At 26.3% G+C, this 22,947-nt stretch overlaps 1 protein-coding gene across 2 annotated transcripts; it reads left to right on the top strand.

Moving 5' to 3' along the window:
- The first annotated feature begins 105 nt into the window (after nt 1-105).
- On the top strand, nt 106-22,665 carry LOC103574183 (thyroid receptor-interacting protein 11). 2 transcript variants are annotated; one of them, XM_014439919.2, is made up of 12 exons: nt 106-409; nt 642-721; nt 3,644-3,718; nt 13,223-13,492; nt 14,547-14,901; nt 14,978-17,887; nt 18,401-18,504; nt 18,783-18,882; nt 21,122-21,203; nt 21,593-21,779; nt 21,861-21,956; nt 22,016-22,665. In XM_014439919.2, exons 1-12 carry the CDS (start codon nt 307-309, stop codon nt 22,169-22,171), a joined length of 4,518 nt encoding a protein of 1,505 aa, XP_014295405.1. In that variant the 5' UTR covers nt 106-306; the 3' UTR covers nt 22,172-22,665. The 2 variants fall into 2 exon arrangements, with proteins under 2 accessions (XP_014295405.1, XP_053596942.1); XM_053740967.1 differs by lacking the exons at nt 106-409; nt 642-721; nt 3,644-3,718 and adding an exon at nt 6,680-6,973.
- The last annotated feature ends 282 nt before the right edge of the window (nt 22,666-22,947 follow it).

Here is a 22,947-nt window from a genome sequence, read left to right as displayed (position 1 = left end):
TGTTTTACCAGGAGGAGATAATTTGATGCGCTGGAGTGTCGGTTCATGATAAAATAAATTTCCTAGGGGAAAATAAAAAAATATTGTGTTTTTATACTACAGTTTATCACATGTGTTGTGTTATGTATATGTGTGATGTATAGTATGACGTGTAAGTCTTGTAAAGTGAATTTTAATATTTTTTCATAACAAGGTATTATTAAAAATTAGTTTTATTCGATTTATTGATAGTGATATTGCCTTTGGTAATTATTTACACCGTAATTAGTGTTAAATAAGTCGAGAATTCAAGTGTCGACGTGTAAAATGGCGTGGTTCGGTGATGGACTTTCTAGCTTATCTAATTTAAAAGGACAGATTACTAGTTTTACAAAAGAAGTCCTTTCTGACAGCATTGTCAATGACACTGGTATGTTAATTATTTAATTATAAATTTATTTTATATATTTTATAATTATTTGTTTATATTTTCCTTCTCACAATAACATTCTGTCAAAATATTGTACTGTAATACCGATTGATAAATCATATGGTGCACCGGGAAATTTAATTTTATGGTTGTACTTTACGGAGTACATTTGATATATAATTTTATGTTTACTTGAGCTGGTTATCAATTTTTGTTGTATTTTTTTTTCTAGATGAAGGATCTAAGCAGTTGGAAGAAGCTAATGTTAAGTGCGTTCAATTACAAGAGTTATTAAATTCAAGGGATGCTGAGGTAATTGGAAATGATTCATTTTTTACATTTATTTGACGGATGAAATTTAAATTCAAGGTCGAACAGTTGGTTTTAGAATTACTAGATGGAATTTAATTATATTTTGGACTTTAGTAGAGAATGACAATTAAAAAGTTGAAGTTAATTTTTTGAGAGCTACAGAAATAGTAGAAAATTTTAAAATTGGTGTTTAAAATTATAACTTGAAACCGGGGTGTCAATATAGGGAATTTTTTTAATTCAAATAATAAATTTTATTGTACGTGACATAAATTTTTTAAGTTTATGTTCCGATTTTTAAAGTTCAAATATTAATTTTTTCTGCATAGACAATAAATTTTGATTCATTCAATAATTATTTATGTTTTAATTATAAATTAAAGAATTACAATTGAAAATGATAGTATTTATTGATTATTTTTTCATAATATTACTTGTCGTTTCTCAAATTCTGTAGTTCATTTTTCCTGTGTATAGAAAGCCAGCGAAATTTGAAATTTTATTTATTTTACTGGTTCTCTGTAGCGCTTGAAAAAATCATTTTGTTTTTTTTTTCTTGTCATAATTTACTAGCATACCAAATTTTATGGAATTTTAAACAGTAATTTTTAAGCTGATAGTACCTCAATGATATAAGAATCGAAATTTACAAATTTTCCGGTTCAAAATTCAGTAAAAATTAATTTTTACTCTTCTAATTTCGTGGCATTAAAAAAATGGTCGTAACGTAAAACTACTGATTTTGGACACTTTAAATACCCGTTTCATAAACGAATAATTTTGATAAGGTGATTTATACAATACGCGAAAAATATCACAGATGTTTCTGTCATTTTTAAAGATACATTAATCACTATTATTATAGTTATAATACTTTTTATACTGTTAATACATTGAAATAAAGTATAAAGTGAGCAAAACCAGTACCTTCAACCAAATAGGTTTGAAAAAATTTATTTTTAGATAAAAAATGTTAAAACAAAAAAAAAAAAAAGGGATAATCAGTTACACGGAAAAAAAATATTTTTGGCGCAAAAAATTTTTACTCGCCTCATTTTTATCCGGAATTTTTATTTAAAAAAAAATTTATAATAATCACTCAAAAATTCGTGAATTCTTTATTTTTTTTTTGAATTAATAAAGTAAATTTTTTTAAAGCTCTGAGGTTTGCATTAGTAAATTTATTTTAAAATATCTATGTCCTGATTGCTAACGGTTGATTAATAAATAAAAAAAGTATCGAATGTCCCTTGGACATATGTTCCGATAAATTTTATTTTGATAACGAAGGTTAGTCAACTGGAAAATATCCTAACAGATGTTGTATATCCCTTAATGATTGTCGCTGAGTGTTAATCAAATATCCTTATCATTTTATACATTAATCCTTTCATCATAATCATACTTATCTGTTGTAAAATATTAAATTTATATAAACTAAAAATAAATTCATTCGTTATACATTCAGTCTTTCTAGATTGATCAGCATAAATTTATAAATCATTCGCACGAAAATAGTAATTTCTTAAATATTTATTTGTTAAAAATTGTAAGATTGTAATTTCAAGTAATTGCTACAATGTAGTGTTATAATTTTTTGAAAATTTGTTATCAAATTTTGGTTTTTCTTTGTTATTTGAGACTCCGGGGGAAAAAAATTCAGGTAAAAAAAATAATAAAATTTTTTCTTGGCTAAAAAGTGGCCGACAAATGGCCCAGGTAGTGAACACAAGGCCAAAAACTAGCTAGGCCCAAACATAGGCCGACTTATTTTATTGGCCAAATTTCGGCCTCTTCTAATAAAATTCTACGGCGAGATTTCGGCCGAGTTTAGTATTTCCTGCATACTTTCGGCTAAATATTTTTCTAGAGATATTGTAAGGAAAATTCTTCTAAATTTTTGAATAAACTTATCACGAAATTGGGGCGCGAAATTTGAAATTTTTGTAGAAACTAAACTATTATCAGCTTCTTAATGAATTTTTTAAAATAAATATAGCCGAGGTACCGTTTTTGGCCACTTTAGATCTACAGTTTTGAATTCTTCAAAACTTAAAATAAAATAATTTGTAAAATACGCAATGACAATTAATTTGTAAAATGTGTTTAAATTACTTTTATCGCACTATTACAGTGCAAGTTTTTTTTATATTTTATGAATAATTAAAATAAAGTATTAAATCTCCAAAAATTAAGCAGTGGCCACAAATGCCTACTCTATGAACTTTCTAAAAATATTACTTACTACAGACTATCTCTCAATAAATTTGTTACGTTAAATATAAACCTAAATTTTATTTAATCAAATATATCTATTTTTATATTTCATTGATATAAAAAAATCTAAATATATGATTACTATATTCTTTGTAATAAAATAATCTATAATTTCGCTTACTCAACTGTCTCATGAACGTAATCCGAGTACTTAATTGTGCTGAGTTTTATTTTATTATTTTTTTTTTTATCAAACAACAAAAACTCATCCCAAGTATATTTAAAAATTTTCATTTTGTTATTTGATTTTCAATGACCTGGGGAAATGAAAATTATCTCTTCGTTCCTGAAGTAAATGAAATACTCAAAAGCTTCGGTTGTACAACGTCTGATCTATGACAGAAACAAAAAATAAGTGGTAAAGATAGATAATATATAAGAACGAATGAAAATACCTGGTGAAGAGGTAGTTGCGTTTTATCACAATACAAACTAGAGATAAACAAAGTAAATAGAGACGACGCATCGTACGCTCTTCCCTCCATATGTATAGTAAACCACCGGACTTCCTTTAAACTCTGCTTTAGAAAATTTATTCCAGTATATCATATTTTTTATGTCAATTTTACCTTTTTAGGTAAAAAAATACTATAATAAAAAACTTTTCTTCACATTTAAAAAATTATGTTTGTTTTTCAATTACAGATCTCAGTTCTACGAAGACAAAATTGCGAATTGCAAAAAGCTGTAGTTGAATCAAATGTACGAGCTCATGGAACGGTAAGAATTTATATTTTTCAACGAAAAATAAACAAAAAAAAATTTTAATGAAATGTTGATAGATAAAATTATTATTTATCTTTACATTTTTTTTATCTTATTCTTAAAATTTTTTTTTTATTGTACAACAAATACTATTAATTATACATACAAATTCTAGGGATAGATCCTTACATTATATTGTGTTTAAATTCAACAAAAACCGAAGGTTATTTTATGATCTTTTTAGTTTCTCCATAATACATTTTTTTATTTATATATACATATACATTAATATATTTGTATATTTTTCCAACTATAATATTCTTGCATATGCGTAACTAATGATACAATAATAACAATTACACACCATACACTTGTGTGGATGTACATTAAATAAACAATAATAATTTACAATTAATGAGTTATAACTGTAACAATAAATAAAAAAAAAACCATCTCCATGAAGTGAGAAAAGTATAAAAAAAAATTTATCAATAGACAAATGTACCGTACCGGTTATATATTTTATTTTTTATCGTATCTACGATCAACAAAGGATTGGTCAACAGAACTCCAATGCCATCGATGTCTCTCGATCTATTGAAAAAGGTCAACAGAAAGCATCAGGCAATTCTCTAATAATGTCTCTTCCGTTTCCTGTCAATCCATGTCACTAATTTTACCCAAATAATCACAGACATACACGCCGGATTTAACCCTTGACTTGATTCACATCTGCAATGTTGGAATAATCATAAATTATTTTATTCTATTCATACATACACGGAAAAAAAATTATTTTTTGGCGCAAGAAAAATTTTGCATTATGAAATAAATGAAAAAGAAAACATTTTTTTTGGCGCCATAAAATTTTATTTTTCAATTCATAATTCAGAAAATTTCTTAGGGCTATTTTTGGCGCCAAGAAATCCTTTTTTTCTGCACTGTAAAAAATTAGCGAATAATACCCTCGGAGTAAAATTCACTCCGAAGGGGAGTTTAATTTAATATTGGAACTCTAGATCGAAGTGAAATTCACTCCTAAGAAGAGTTCATTTTAATATTAAAACTCCGAATCGGAGTAAAGTCAGATTCAAATAAAACCCATCAAACAAACTCCCTATTGACTTCGTATGCGGAGTGATTTTTTTTGAGCTCCGGAACTCACCCCCAATTTTTTACAGTGTGTACATACAAATATCTTATTTAATTTTCTAATATCTACTTAAAAAACTTCTCTATTTATACTAGCATAAAAGCTAATAAAATTTAATTAAACCTATTTTATTAATTGATAATTTTATTACCAATAAATCTATAAATAATCAATTAACCTCCAAATTAATAAACTTCCCTCTTTTTTTTATATGAAATTCTTTATTTCATCAATTATTTGATATAAATTGTTATTAATATTTATATAATTAACAGCAAAAGGGTGAAACAAAAAAAATTTATTTAAGAATTTACCCTCGATGAGTAATACCACCAAAATATATCTATAGAATACATTAATTTTTCCACTTAATTAACAATAACCAGTTGACTAATCTACGTAATATATAACATTTTATTTAGTACACGTGTACATTCGAGGTAGACTTACATATCTCCATATAATTGGTCGTCCTATTGAGTCTTGACAGGTCAGCTAAACATTATTATGCTCGCAATATTTTTCTTCCATTTTTTTTTTTTATCAACATAATAATATAAATATCGCTAAGAAGGACATAATGTTCGAGTATATTCGAAATTATCGATGAGTAATTAAAAATGTATGTCATACAAATTCATTATTTATATATATTTATTTTTGTTATCACTTTTAAACAATTACCTCTACGACGTTTATAATTGCTCCTATAATTATTTTGTGTTCAGTAAATATACATATACATTTAAATATATACACATATATATACGATTATGTAATTTAAATTCTGCAGTATTATAATAATTTATGATATTTAATTTAAATATATATTATTTAAATACAACAATTTTATTTCCTTAGAAATTAAAAAAATAAAATTCAGTCCTACTGTGCGAGTTTTATTCTCATCACCTGTGCCCGCAGAATTTTTAACATGAGGGCTGATAAAATTGTCCGGCTTTTAATGCTCTTGACGCGTACAAATTAAACAAGGATCAACAGTTAGAAAAAAAAAAATGAGTGAATGCTTAGTTGCATTATTCATGAACTTCTCTGTATATTTCTTACTCGGATTATTAATTACCTTTTAATTTTATTAATTATTTTAATTAATACATATTAATAATTGCTATATTGAATATTAAAACTAAAAAAATGAGTAAATATTTTTCGAAAATAAATTTCTTTCTATTTTTAGATGAAAATAATAATTTATTAAAAATAATCGTTAATTTTTCAAATTTTATTACTCTGTTGTGATAATAATAGTCGACCCACCTTGAAGATATTATTCACTATCAGAGAATTATTGCGTTATTTTTCCTCCTACTTCCTCGATTCTTATTAACGTTGATAGTAAATATGTTTGAAGAATGTCGAAACATGCATAAATATCACAACTTTTTTAAAGTTATTTCATTCATTAGAATTTTTACTCCAATATTTTTTATACCCAACAATATAAATTTAAAAAAATTTTTTTTGTGGCGGTAAAAATTTTTTAAAATAGTTTCTTGTACAAATTTGTCTTGCAGGTAGTCGTGGGGTTGAATTTTATTATTATTATTATTATTATTATTATTATTATTACAATTCTAAGCTCCTCCTTTTTTCCTCTACCTCCACTACTTTTCACAAAATTATTTCCTTCTTTTCGGTTTCTTCATACCCAACACTGATAAATATATACATAAATGTATGTCCATATACAAATGTGGTAGATTAGTAATGGTAATGGTATAAAGATAATGGTAACCACCACCGTTATACTACTTGGTCTATACGTGATGGATACATATACAGTCGTGGGCACGCGTCCATCACTTTACTCTAGACCACTGTGTCGTGTGTGGTATATGGTGTGCATATTATATCCCCAACAGCCTGCGGGCGAACTCTTGGAGCACAGTCGTGTCTCATCGCTTGGAAGGTGTAACACGTGTCTACCTTACACTCGAATTTTTTGTCCACATTAATATAATCATAAAATTATAAACTATTTTTTAAATTCATTTATTCATGACATAACAATCAGTAAATTCACGTGTACGTCATATTTATATATTTATTAAGAGTGCAATTTAAAATTTACTCCAACTCCAACTTTAAAACTTGAGGTAATTTTTTTTTTTAATTAAATTTTATTTTTTTATGAAAAATATATATTTATTTTTTTATTTTAATAAACAATAGTGCGGAAATGAAAGTTATTTATTCAAACAATACATCAATGGGATATGAATGATGATGTTATTGGAAATAATTATTATTGGAAGGAAGTTTATTAATTTTCTAATTATTTTTTAGTATTGATACATATGTATGTTTTTTATTATTGTTATTATTGAATAATACAATAACATTATTATTATATAGTAGAGAATACATTGTTGATCTGTATTTTAATGACTTGCGAAAAAATCTATATGATTGAAACGGAAACACAGACATAGTAATACTGATATTTGTACACAATTCTTTAGTTATTGCTGTATGCATTACTCTCTGTGTTGTATAGATGTATATAAAACCGATTTGTGACGTTAAAAATACCTTGAATTGTACAAAATATATCACATGACAGTATCACCGATAGTTCCAATTGTTAAAAGTTTTTTTAAAATATTTTAAAAAATAAATTACGATGACACACTTTAACAATACGAAATATTTCCGTTATACGAAAATAATAAATATTAAAATTACTACTGAGAAATTTATTATTTTTATGATAATACATATTTCGGTATTGCTATGAGTATACAATAAAATTTTTAAATATTTTTACTATCACAAAAGACGCCGGTTTATCATAAATGCACCGCTGCATTTTCTTATCTTAATCAACGATTAAAATACACACACGATAGTCAACATTGAGGACAATATTATTTTTTTTTTTTAATTTTTTGTTGCTAAATATATGAGTAAGAATGTAGCAGACATCAGACAATTTTAAAATTATAAATAATTAAAAATTTTTTAAATGAACATTTTTTTTAAATTTTATTTTATTAATTATTTAGTCTATTTATTAATAATTTTAAATTTGATGTCTGCTACATTCATACTCATGCTACATATTTATGACTAATTATAAAAATATTAATTATTTAAATTTAAATTAAATAACCATAATAAAATGACCCACTTTAAAATAATTTACATTATACCTTGATTTATTATAAATAAATAGATATATATATATATATATATATATATATATATATATATATATATATATATATATATATATATATATATATATAAATATGAATAGATAGAAAATCTAATTAAATTGATCCTTGTACTTCGAACTCTTAATGTATTGGCATATGTCAAGCTGATGTCTCGTCCTCGACTTTCTCGTGTAAACTTGCGTTATTTAAACAAGTATTGAAGAAACCTGCACTTAAAAAAAAAAAATAAGAAAAATGAAATATTGAATATTAAATTTGTCATATTTGTTATAGAGTTTATGGATGACTATGAATTTCCATAAATATTTCATACCGCCCTTTTCATTTTACATTTTATTTTTTTCCACTTATAGTATCCGTTATTGTTATACAATTTTTTCCGGTTATATAACAATGATACTATTGTAAAACGCTGACATAAATTTATGTACACCTGATTTTAAAATTTATATTGTAAATTAATATAAAAAGACATTAAAATATTAAATTACATAATTTTAATCCCATTAAAAAATACTTGTTTAATACCCCATTAAAAAATTTTGCCATAAAACTTTGCCTAAGTCTTTTTTATATTGCAGTCATAGAATACAAAGTCTATAATTTTTTTTTTTACTATTTAATGCTATGAAAAATAAACTAATTTTATAGCCTCTTTTTATTTTGTTAAAATGACGGTGCAAAAATATTTAATGCCTCTTTTAATGCCATTAGAATTAATTTAGCAAAACATTTGTTTTCTCTCTAAAATACATTAACAAAACTTATATATTTTTTTACACTGTTTAGTAATACAGTAAATGGGTAAAAAAAAATATATATATATAATATATAAAACAAACAGTTTAAGTTTGAGTTTAAGTAAAAGACATGGTTTTTAAATGATAATAAAAAAGTATATATATATAATATATATTTATAGAAAAAAGTAAATATGACACATTAGTCAAAAGTGCATATGCTGACTTTCATCGGTCCTTGGTTAAACTATTGTGCAATAGTGCAAAATGCCGCTTGCACAATTAACGTAGCAACAAGTAATTCGCACAAACGATGTATATATATATTTATATGTACATATACATGCGTGAGGACGGTGCAAATAGTTTGTGGGACACGATTAGGCTTAACGTTATACGTAACGAGCAATTCTTATCGCGTGGCCGTTTATTTAACGTATGTTCGATCAACTTTCCACGGCGTTACACCTTGTAACCCCACGATAAAACGTCTCATAACATCGCTCTACATTATTGAATATCGATGGACTCATATATTTACCGATACTTATACATATACATATATTAATATATATTTTATTGTTTTTCATTGATATAAAGCTTTTTATTAGATATCGTACCAAAGATCTAAACTTGGCGATAATTTCTGATTATTTTCTGCCCTATTAAATTTTTTTTTATTATTTATAATATTTACATGGGAATTTAATTATTTATTTGTTAATTATTGAGTGACATAAATTGGAAATTTAAATTTTATTATTAATTCGAATAATTTAAGTTTTGTTAAAAGTATTTTTAACACAAGAGTTGAAGTATTCAAAAAGGTGACGCACTCGCGGGCTTATCTTCCAGAATGCTGACGACGTTTTTTTTCTTAGTAAAGCAAAATGATCAGAAAGAAAAAAATGTGTCGCTTTACAGTAGTAATTTTATATTTTTTTTATTATTTTATTTATTTATTTAGTTTACTTTACTTTTTTTTTTTTTTTTTTTTTTTTTAATTATTTTATTATTATTATGACTGTTACTAAAAATTTCTGATAATTGAGTCATTAAATTAAATTTAAAATTTTTACCTATGTTTGTATATGGATTTTATTTATATTTATTTAATTCCGAGGTCAGTATTGACGGAATATAACGATGCGGGTTACAATATCGCGTGTCTTCGAACGTTGAAAATCGTCTCGATTACTTGTTATCGCTATGTACTATATACATATACATACACATAAATTTTTATATATACATATATATGAATGTATAGTAAAGGCTACTGTAACATATAACGTAACAAAAATTATTCAATTTTCATAAATAATATTTTTTGCAATAAATTATTTCCGTTAATTTGCTTTACATTTTTTTTAATATTAAAAAAAATATAAACTATTTTTTTTTGTCTCCATAAATATCAACGCAGCTGTTAATATTTACTTAAGAACAATATGAGTTCATACTGGAACGTTCGTTATTCCTGATATCTGGAGTCTGACGTTTTATCGCGACCTCTTTCTTACATTAGTCCTTTTTTTTTTTATTATTATTATTATTATTTTTTAAAAGTACTTGTAATTACTATTCACTTTTTTGAGTCTTAACAAAAAATATAAATTACAACTTGTAAATAATAAATTTTTTTTATTTATTCTCAAAAGTATTTCCGGTAAGGAAATAAAATAATAATCCTAAAAATTAATCCCTAACACTTGGTCTCCAATATCATTAAAGTATAAAATATATTTTAATTCATCTATCATATACCAACATTTACTTTTATTCATGAACACCTGTTTCATTATATCGAGTACATAATTTTGATACTGAATTTATCTATAGTACGTACTAATGTATTACAATAATGTCCAATAAATTTAAATTCATAAAAAATGAATACTCAGGAAAAAAAAAAAAAAATTATTCGTATGAATAAAATTTAAAAAAATTTAAAACTTTAAAAATTGATGCACACTATTATTATTATACTTACTATCAATTTTTTTTATCACTAGATAAATTACTTTTACCGCGCTATTTGAGTTCGATAGTGCCACAGCAATGCCACTTCCTTTCCCACGTTCACTATCGGTGACTTATTACCCGTGCTCATCAGTACACAAGTGTGATAGGAATTTTTTTTATTAAAATAAAAAAAATATTTTCTATTGTTCGCTTTTACTTCACCTATATAACTAAAATATATAAATCTAATTGTATAGAAGAATAATAAATTTTTAAAATAAATTTGTATAACATTTATATATATAAAAGACACAATATTATATATTTATGGAATACCTTTGAGAGACAATCAACATCAGGTTATTTATTGCTATTATATTTTTTTGTCACGGTATGCAAGTCAAACGAGCTATTATTCCTTGACCTGACCTAACGAAACCCCCTTTCATATTCATTAGCGTTGCCACGTCTTATTGGACCAACCAGGTACCGATAGAGACATAGGCTAGGGTTTTTTTACTACTTAAAATATTTTTTTCCCGGCTGAGACTAAACCCGAGAGTAGAATAGACAAGTAAAAAACGTAGTCTATATTAAAGAAACAAATAAATAAATATAAAAAAAATAAAACAAGGACAGGATGCGAGACGCAGATATCAGTCAATGTTTCTAAAAATAATTACCATACCTAAATAGGCCTTTTTATTTAATTTTTTTGTGTTACCTTTACTGTAAAAATTCGGGAGTTGATTTAGAGTAACTGCTGATTTTATTTAAATCCGAATTCACTCTGATTCGGAGTTTTAATATTAAAATAAACTTCCCTTCGGAGTGAATTTTACTCCGAGAGGATTAAATTTTATTTCGGATTCACTCCGCAAATTTTTTACAGTTTTTTTACAAATTATTTTATTTAAAATTTCTAAGTAGCCAAAACCGGCCCTAAAGTGACCAAAAATGGCACTTCTACCTTATTTATTATTAGAATTTTATTAAATACAAAAAAATTCAACCAGATACTAATAAAAAAATAATTTACTGTTAAATTTAAAAAAAATTTCTCATTAAACAAAACCCTCGTTTATGTTATTAATTATTTATTAAGATCAAATAAAATTAATGCGCTCACTTTAAAATGTTTATTTATTTTGCAGTAATTAAATAATTTAATAATTATTAATTTATTTCCTGCAATTAACAACTTATTATACTTTATCATTCTTATCGCTATACTACCAAATGACGTTAATAAAATGTGTTTATATTTAAGTACACCAATTTATTATATTGATTTTAAAACATAATGATCAAACGTCATAACCCATTGAAATTAAATTACGCAGATACTTAACTGGGGAAAAAAATATTTTAATTTATAAAAACTATTATAATTTATTTTACGTATAAAACTATTAATTTTCTCTAAAAAATTAATTTTTTAAATTACGATATTTTCGCGCGATATTTAAATTCCTTCTTAACGAATAAATTTTGAAAATATGTACTACTGTTACTAAACTCCGCTGTAATTTGATAAATTTATATTATAATTATGAATAAAAAAAAAAAAAATTGAAATTTCCCGCTCATAAATAACAAATTTTAGATCCATAAGAGAGTGATTTTATTGCAGTAAAATATATTCTTAAACATTAATCTCAACTTGTTTTCATCAAGATATTTATCAATAAAAAATCGTCCAATCCGGGATAATAAGGCGATTTAGCCAGCACTAGGACTTTATAATATATATGTACACATTGACTGGGTTACATTAATTTGCATTTCGATGAGTGTCACTTGAATATATACTATAAATAAATAAACCCAGCGACAAAGGAAATAAAAAAATATCCGAATTTTTATTATGACTCACAAATATTGGTGATCCAACTTCCTTTTTACATTGATTTGTATCTCTAAATCGTCTGACAAAAACTTTTTTTTTTTATTTTTTTCGGTCGGGTTTTAATGTCTATACATAATGCATTGTCCTTTTTTTTGAATGTTCGACTTTTTGATAAACTTCTACTCATTGACATGCTTACAAATTTTTTTACTTTATTTATTTTAAATTAAAAAATATATATACATATATATTGTAAAATTAATCTCAATTTTTCTATACATTTATTAATTCATTTTTGAACTCAGTCTAGGTTTTTTTTTCTCGCGACCCAAAAGTAAAGACATATAATTTTTTTTTTTATTGCATAATAAATTTTTCTTTCTCATATTGTATGACCCTGTACGTTGCCGGATAGAAACGCTTTAAGTGCATTGTTCATGACACGAGATTATTATGCAAAGATGTAAAGGATGACAATAATAATTGTGATTTTATTGTATTTATGTTAGCATTAACACATCGTAATTATTATTGTAATAATATTTAATCATTCTGATTGTATATTTTCTTTAACTTTTATTTATAATTTTTTTTTTTTTATATATATTTTAGCAAGATGTTAGCGCAGATGAAGGCGGAGGTTTTTTTTGGGATCCACCGGCGAGTAATCGCGAGGTCAAAAGTAATCGAAATCAAGTACGTGAACTACAAGATCAAATTGTTGAAGCCACCATGAGAATTCGTGAATTAGAAGAAGAAGTTGAAAAATACAGAAATAAATCAATTGATAAACTCGATGATGTTGCGGATGGTCATCAAAAAGGTGAAATTTTACGGGCTAAACAGGATATTGTTAATCGTATTATACAAATTGGTGAAAAGGTAATTTAAATTTTGAATTTTAAATTAATTAACTTATTTAAAATAGATAGTTATTTAAATAACATGGACTAGTCGTTTATAATTTCAAATTTTTATAATTATTCTAAATTATTTTAATTTATCAGTTTATTGCGTTCTCAAGTTCTAGTAAATAATTTTAAATAATGACAAGTATAATAAAAATTAGTATTTTTTAAATAATTTTATTATTTAATAAAAAATATTATTGATAAATTTAACTGTAGTTTTAAAATCTGCTATTCAAAAATTTTAAATTGAGTTTTTAATAAATTCTTATTCTATTTGTTGAGTACTTGCATATTCTGCAGGATTTATTGCAAAGTGTCACTCAATTTCCAGATATTTATTCAAAGTTTACATATTTTTTCAAAACTAGATAAATCTAACCAGCAGCAAAATTCAAACTCGGCCAAAATTTCTGTTTTTATTTAAACTCGGACGTAAATTAAATTTTTTTTTAAAAACAGTTGCAATAAAAATCGGCTGGGAACGAAATTTTTTTTATTTTAACTGTCATCTGATACTTATGATTTCTTGAGTCAGAGAGTTAATTTAAATTTGAGTTTTTTTACTTGAATAGATACGAAGTAATTCAAGTTTGTCAAAAGTAATTCAAAATCAAACGTGTTTTTTATTCATTTTTGTCTTACTTTTTGGTAACTTGACCTCCTTAGTATCCACTTAAGTCAAAAAAGTCAAATTTCACTCGGCTTTGGCTTAGTTGACTCAAATTTAAGTCAAAAAATTTAAGTTTAAGTTATTTTTTCTACCTGGGTTGCCCGATTTCATGGAAAACTTTTAATGCCCGCGAAATTTCAAAAAATTTTTAAATTATTTCTTGGAAAAATTTGAAACTTGTTGTAAAACCAGTCAGATATTCATACGAAATAATAAATTAGTGTCAATTAAATGGCACCAGATCTCATGTAATATTTTATAATGACATATATTCAAGTTGATTATCACGCAAATATTGAATAATGTAATTTATATATACGTATATGATACACGTGTGTTTTTGAAACGTACACAGGGCCGAGAAGCGGAAAGGAATATGAAGAAACAGCAGTTAGATGAATCAACGTTTGTAAATGATTTTCGAGCAGCAATATCGAAACTTGATTCTCACGAGCAAATCCATTTAATACGTTGTGCTCTCCATGCATTGGAGCTTGACAATGGAAGCGAATTAAAAGACAATGATGATGAAAAAAATAATACACTTAAGAAACGTTATTATTCTCAACGTTATCACGACGAGTCTAATACTAACGGAGTTCACAATCGCGAGGTTGATTTACTTGATAAAATAAATAAATTACAAGAGGAAAATAAAATTTTGACTGGCAGTATCGAAGAATTGGATCAGCAGCATTCACAATCTATCGGTAGGTTTTTAAAATTATAATAATATTTTATTAATTAAAATAAAAATTTAAAATTTAAATAAATTTTTTTCCGCAGAAAAAGTACTGAGCATCAAAGAAGAGCTTGAAAAAAAACACAAAAGTCTTCAGGCAGCTTACGAATCTCTTTATGTTGATTACAATTCATGTCAAGATAAATTAAATAAATTAGAATTGGAATTTTCAAATAACAATTCGACAATAAATGATTTTACGTCAAACAAATTTTCATCAGAAGATAAAAATATTCAAACAAAATTAATTAGTGATGAGGAAAAAAATATTAATAATGAAACAACTCAGACTGATGATAATAATCATATTAATATTGAATTATTAATAAAACGTGTCAATGATATTATAAAAGATTATAATATAAAACAAGATAATGAGGATGAAACGATATTTGAGACAGTGGCTAAGCATTATGTGGAAACGTCATGGAAAAAAGATACTCTTGAACGTCAGATGACAGAGTTAACACATGAACTTGAGCAGACAAATCAAATAAGAGATAATTTACAAATGGAATGTGATGAATTGCAGCATCATGTTGAGTCATTAGAAATGGAAATCCAACACGTTAAATCAAATTTACCATCTATACCTGAAGAAAGCGAAGAAAAAGTCGGTATGCTTGAAGCTGAAAATGAATCCTTGTCACAGGAAATAAAACGTTTAGAAACTGAGTGCGATTTACTTAATCACAAAAACTCCGAATTAATCACGGCAATGAGTAATGTCGAGGGTTCATTGAGAAACCAAGAAAATTTAGAAGCTGAAGTTCGCAATACCAAACAGCAACTGGTGATAGCGCAGCAGCAGCTGGCGGGTGCATCGAAAAATGTCGAGAACAATGAAAATATGATGGAGGATCTTAGTCGTCGACTTCATGCTGCGCTGGACGAAAATAATGAGCTGAGAAATAAAAATGACGCGATGGAGACGAGGGAGAGACAAATGCAAGAGCAGCTGATTATGTACGAGGGAAAGTGCAAGAGTTTGGATGAAAATATTGAACTTATTGAGGAGCTTAAGCTGGACATAAATAATGTCAGGAAAGAATTGAAGCACTCGCTGGATAATAACAAGCGATTGGAGAGTGAATTGATGACTGTGCATGAGGCTAAAGGAGAAATAGAGCGTGATATCTTGGCTCTGTCCCAGGAAAAGGAACAATTGGAAATGGAGATGATGGCGCTGAAAAATAATGGAAGGATTGATGAAGACAGTAATTTAATTAGAGAATTACGCGAGCAATTGGATCAAGCGAACCATGAGAAAAATGATTTAGAGTATGATTTAATGAATATGAGAAAAGAATTGGATGCTGCGTTGAGTCAAGCTGCTGTTTCTGAAGACGAATGCCATAAATTGGATGGGGAGATTAAAAAATTGTGCGAAGATAATAAGAATGCTTATAATCAATTGACTATTGCTAATGAAGATTCTAAGGAGAGACTGGAGCTTCTGTCGAGAGAGTTGAATTCATTGCAGCAGGAACACATATTTTTGCAAGAAGAAGCAAGAGCTGATAAAGCTGAGCTGGATGAATTGAAAATAAAATTTGAAAAATGCGAGTTGCAGTCGCGGGAATTTGAAATTAAACTACAGGAATCTAGAGCTGAGTGTGAAGAATTTAAAAATTTGTGTGAAAATTTACAATCAAGGGAAAAAATAGCCGATGAATTGGAGAAAGAAATTTCGAGACTTGAAGCTATTGAAGAAAAATTGAAGGAAAGTCAAGAAAAATACACAGAGATGGAAGAAAAATACATGAAACTTAAAAATGTTAATGAAGAATTGATTGGCTATGAAGAAAAATATCTAGAGCTTGAAGAAAAATTAAAACGTATGGAGGAAAACAAATCAAAAGAGGATGTAGACAAATGTCATCAGCTTGAAGAAGATTTGATGGTACTTTTGAACGAGAAACAAAAGTTAATAGAGGATAAAAAAGTAATTTCCGATATTTGTGCGAGTAAAACTGCAGAGTTGGAGTCATTGAAAATAGAGAGAAATGAACTGATAGAACAGTTAACTACACGTTCACAAGAACTGCAATCGTCGATTGATAAATCGCGAGAAGCTGCGGACATGGCGCGTGAAACTATTGAAAATCTGTCTGAAATAGTCAACGATAAGGATAAAGAAATCGCGTCGATTAAGTCATCGCAGGCCTCTGATGTTGAGAAGAAAGTTTGCGAGAATGAAAATATTTTGACTTCGCTGAAAGCTGAGCGCGACGAACTTATTAAACTCGTACAAGTTAAACACAATGAAAGTTTACAGTACCACGCTGAAATAAAACGTATGACTCAATTGTTTAATGAACAGGCTACTGCACTACAAACATCCGTTGCAGAACGTGAGTCTTATGAAAAGTTGGTAAAAGATAAGGAAGCTGAAGTACTGTGGGCACAAAATGAACTTAAAGTAGTACGACAACGATTGAAAAATCTTGAAGAGTCAACAAACTATGGGGAAATTTGTAATGTTGTTGAACACTCGTCGAAATTAGCTCAGCTATCGATGCTAATTGAAAAATCTAATGCCCTTGAAGCGGCTCTTGTTCAAGAACAGGCCAGCAATCGAATGTTACAAAATCAATTAACTGAAAGCCAACAACGTGAAAATTCGGCAGCACGGGAGTTGGAGAGACTGAGATCGCATTTAATGGAAATTGAAGAAAATCATACTGAGGAAATGCTGATACTTGAACAGAGTAAAAAAGAAATGGAAAATAAATTATTCCAAGCTGAAGAACAATTGAAAAATAGCTCGAATGTTTATACTTCAGCGAATATTAGGGCTAATCAACAAGTTGAAACTCTTCAACAGCAAGTGGCGCTTGTCGCTCAACAAAGAGATGAAATACAAAATAAATTGTCTGTCGCTGAAGATAAAGTTCAATCTCAAACGGCGGCGCTTACCAATTTGCAAATTGTCCTTGAACAATTCCAAAGAGGTAATTTTTTATTTTTATCCTGAATGATATGGAAGTTGGAAGACAATTAACAATTTTTGGATTTTTTTTTGAACAAATCGATGTCCAAAAATAAAAAAAAAAAATGCACACGTAGAAAATTTTAAAAACCATAAGTGCAATTTTTTAAAACTTTTTTTTTTCATAATTTATCGTTTTCAAAAAAATCCAAAAAGTATTAGACGTCGGCTAACTTCAGTATCATAAAAAAATTATGATCCTGAAGTCACAGTAGACAATTAACAATTTTCGGATTTTTTTTTTTCTAACAATTAAATTATAAAAAAAATTAAATTAAAAATATGCACATGTAGAAAATTTAAAAAACTACAGGTGCAATTTTTAAAAATATTTTTTTTTTATAATTTATCGTTTAAAAAAAAAATCCAAAAATTATTAAACGTCGGCTAACTTCAGTATGATTTATTTTAAAAAATTAATAAAAATTGTTTGTGTGCGCGTGTGTGCTAATTAAATATTAATTTTTGACTTTAGATAAAGAAAGTGACATAAGAAATGCGACAGACAGAATTCGTCAGCAATTAAATGATTCATTTAAGAAACAAGATGAATTAAATGAAGAGATTAAATTATTAAAGGTTTGTTTACTTAATTTATATTGTTTTAAATTGTAATCATTTTTTATACCGGATGATTAATGACGAGCTATATCTACAAGTTAACATTTAGATTAAAAGAAGTATCATTATGATTAATGTTATTAAGATTAAATTCTTCCATTTGTCTCAATGTCAAATACATAAGCAATACCAAGACATTAATATTCATTATTTTTTTAATTAACTATCTTGTAATGACAATTTATATATTTTTTATTAATTCAATTAATTATGTAATTAAATAATTTATTTTATAGAATCAATTGACAGAAGCGAGAGAATGTTTACAAGCCGCCTCTCGATTGAGTGAACAGTTAGATAAAAAAACTGAAAGAATACAAGAACTAAATGAAGAAGGTATTTATTAATTATATATTAATAATTAATTATCTTTAATTTCTTTCTATTTAAATATTTAAACTTTTTAATACAAAAAATATCGCGTTACTAATTACAAAAAAACATATTTTTATTGGCCCTTTTGACTTTAGGAACTTCCTAGAGCGAAACGGACTTACAATTTTACTTTTATTACCCATGTAAAAAAAATTCCCGTCAAAAAGATTTCAAAAAAATTCGGCATGTGGAATTTCCGGACTTGAGATGGATTACAACTTTGAGTGGAAATTTTTTTTGAAATTCCCTAATTTTGATAGTAAAAAAAAAAAAATTATTTATGATTTTCTATGAGCGAATTTTGAGTTAAAAAATATCGTTTTTAAAATATAATTTTCAGATCGGATTTTTATTACATTTTACCCTCGTTCCGAAAAAGTTTCCATTAGAAACTAATAGCCCGATAAGAATAAAAATAAGTTCTAAATTTAAGAATTAAAAACTACATTTTTTTGACTCAAAATTCACTCATATAAAATCCTAGATAAAATATTTTTCTTTTTTTACTATCAAAATTACAAAAGTTCCACTGGGAATTCTAATCTGTCTCAAGTTTAGAAATTCGCCGTGTCCAACTTTTTTGAAATCTTTTCGGAAATAATTTTTTTTACATGGATAAATACAAGATAAATCAATGTCCTTTCAGCTTTAAGAAGCTCCCTAAAGCCAAAAGGTCTAATAAAAATTAGTAATACGATATATAACGCATGCATTTAACTCACTATTAATATTGACGATTAATTTTGACAGTAGAAAAAAAAATTGCATGGTACTAAAAATTTCACGCTATTTCTAATGCTTATAGCTATTTCTCCTTTTAAAATTACATTAGATTTTAATTAATTAATTAGATAATTTATTTTAATTGTTAGTTCAGGATAATGAGTTATTAGATTATGAGTAATGAATTTATTTATATTTAATAGAATTGTGACTAATTATAATAGAGCAAATGCACAATAAATCTGGTGTCTTAGTCAAATATCAGCTGGTAATTCTGGGATTGTTAGAAACTCAGGATTCTTGCTGGTATCTGGTTAAGTACTAGAACGTCGCCTTTGCACACTAAATCGAACTCACGCATTATTCATTAAATTTTGGTGTTGGTTTTTTTTTACCCAACTTTTTTTTTTTAAACAATTATTATTGTTAACAAAAAAAAATGTTTAATTAAATATTTTAATCCGACTTCATTATCATCAGCGATTAAAAAAATATTTATAAGTATAAATAATTATTAATTTATTATAAATATTTAAATTGGTATCAGGGAATTGTTATTAATTTTATTTTTCATAAAATTTAGCTAGAGTTTGTGTGCTGATTTTTTTTGTCAAAGTTAATAATTTGCATTAGAATTTTAAACAACGAGGATGTTCTAGTATTTTGTTTAACTAATAAAAAAAAATAATTATGTCTGATAATTAATAAAAAAAATTATTAAATTAAATTTGAATATAAATATAAACCTAAATTTTTTTTTTTTAACTAGAACTTCCTTTATAAAAAATAACTAAAAGAATAAATATATTTTTCTAACATATTTAAATATTATAGAATATTTATATATTTGGTAGCGATAGTGTAAGTAATCTCATTTGGTAACTATGAGTCGGTTCATTACAGTTTCTCATATTACCTCGTGGGATTTCCTACCCGTTACCATTATCCTTCAAATTAAATAAAATAAAATTTATTAATTAACATAAATCTTTTTACAATAAATTATTGTCATTAATATTTTTTTAATCACCAGTATTATTTTTTACCCAATTTATAATTTAAATATATCCGTAGTTGAGTTGCAGTTAGATTTATAGTCGATAATTAAAATTGTTAAATTACTTAATTTTTTTGTAACGCATATTAATAATTAAATAATTAGCATGATAGCTCAATAGAATGGCATGATAGATCAAAGGAATGCCGCATGATTGTATAAACATAGTTGTGAGTATTACATCAGGTACTGGTTATATTAATTGAGTGCCAGTGCTTGTGTTATACTTGCATTTATGTTTTCTTTAGTCATCATCAGTCTACAAACTTGGATGAAAAATTTAATGCACATTTTTATGCATCAATAGGTATCTCAATAATTATTATTATTATGTTAATTATTAATTACTTAATACTTGTACTAGAAAACATGTTTTTTAATTGATATTTATTACTGAATTTAAAAATTTATTTATTTCAGTTTCTAAATTAAATGAACTTGTTAACACTGCGGAACAAAGAATTAAAGAAGCTAAGGAAAGTGGTGCAGGAAAAGTTGATAAGTAAGGGGTGATATTAATAATTAGTATATTACACACCGTGGGAGGAAAGTAGGACACACTAGTCGCGTGTAATTGTCTACAAACACGAGTTTGGGCCTAGACACGTGAATTGGGACGTCTTATCTTCCTCTGTAGTGTCTATACTACACAGAAATATTTTTTTTCTGTGTATTTTTCACCAGATCTGTATCTGAGAGTTTAAATTTCTGGCTCTAAAAGTTTGTGGTAAGAATAGCTGCGCTTATTTTTATCATTCGTGTTCTGATAAGAGAAAAAAATGACTTTTTTCCCTTCAAACAGGGCAAGAATTTAAGCTTTCGGCGTAGGCAGGGTGAAAAAATTAATTATCAACAATAATAATTAATGAATGATTCATTTATTTTACCTAGAAATCTTGTTAAAAATTTGCTTCTTGGATTCATATCAGCATCAGCGTCGGACAAACCATCAGTGTTGAGAGTAATGGCAACGGTTTTAGATTTCAATGAAACTGAGCGTGATAAGTCGGGTCTCAATAATTCAAGCGCCCATGGTGGCTGGTTCTCGGGATTATTACACAGCGGAAACCCTACAAAAGTAATCAATTGTCATTTTTATTTCATTTAAATTTACACTGGAACAATAAATTGAAACTGATACTTACTATTCATTTTTAAGGATCAAGAGGCATCTCTATCTGCTGCATTTGTTAGATTTCTGGAAAGTGAATCCAAGCCAATGTCCTCTGTCCCAGCTCTGCCTATTTCTAACACGGTAATTAATAAATTAAATAGTTATTAATCAATTAACTAATTAATAAATTATTTTTGCAGCCTATAACAAGACCAGGACACAGTAGACAGCACTCGACATCATCAACTCATTCCGGTGGTCTCTTGCTGTCCAATATGACACTTCCATCTTTTCCAGATTTCGTATCACCTAGAAATACTGGGTCGATATTAAAGGAAGTTTTGAAAGACAGTTGATATTAATTATCATTTATCATTTATTATTATTATTAATTAATTAATTGTAAATAATTACTGATTATAATTTCAAGTTATGGAAATTTTAGTGTTGCTCTATAGAATTTAATTTAAAAAATTGCCTTGAATTATCTTCCATAAAATTATGATACTGGTCAGCCGACATCTTCAAATTTTTGGGTTTTTTTTTAAACGATAAATTATAAAAAAAAAAATTTTTAAAAATTGCATCTATAGTTTTTTTAATTTTCTACATGTGCATATTTTTAGTTGTATTTTTTTTTGTAATGGATTTGTTGAAAAAAAGTCTGAAAATTTTCGTTTGTCTTCGAACCAGGATCATAAATTATCAAGTACTTGCTGCTTTAATAATTTAGATAATTATTTTCAGTAGCTCTAATCTTCGCTCAAAACCCTTTGATTAGATGCTATTTTTTAATATAAATAATTTGTATACTTAATGTACTAATAAATAAAATATTAATAAATTTTAATATATTATTCTATTGTAATTAAATTTATTACTCTAATTATTTAATTACCAAAATAATGTAGATACTTTTCCATAACTATTTTTAATTTTACTCGTAATTTTTCTTATAATTTTATAATAATCAAAATAATCTCAAGTCGATTTATGTGTTATTGCAACTAACTAATTTTAATTGCAGTAATTATTAAAAAAATTATATCGTAAAGTGAAACCCCAATTTTGACGTAATAAAAATATGATCAAATCTTAGACTAAAAATTAATTATACTAAAAAATACTTAAA

The sequence above is a fragment of the Microplitis demolitor genome, chromosome 7 (assembly GCF_026212275.2).
Source record: "Microplitis demolitor isolate Queensland-Clemson2020A chromosome 7, iyMicDemo2.1a, whole genome shotgun sequence".
NCBI classification, from domain to species: Eukaryota; Metazoa; Arthropoda; class Insecta; order Hymenoptera; family Braconidae; genus Microplitis; species Microplitis demolitor.
This window is presented reverse-complemented; position numbering and strand designations above follow the sequence as displayed.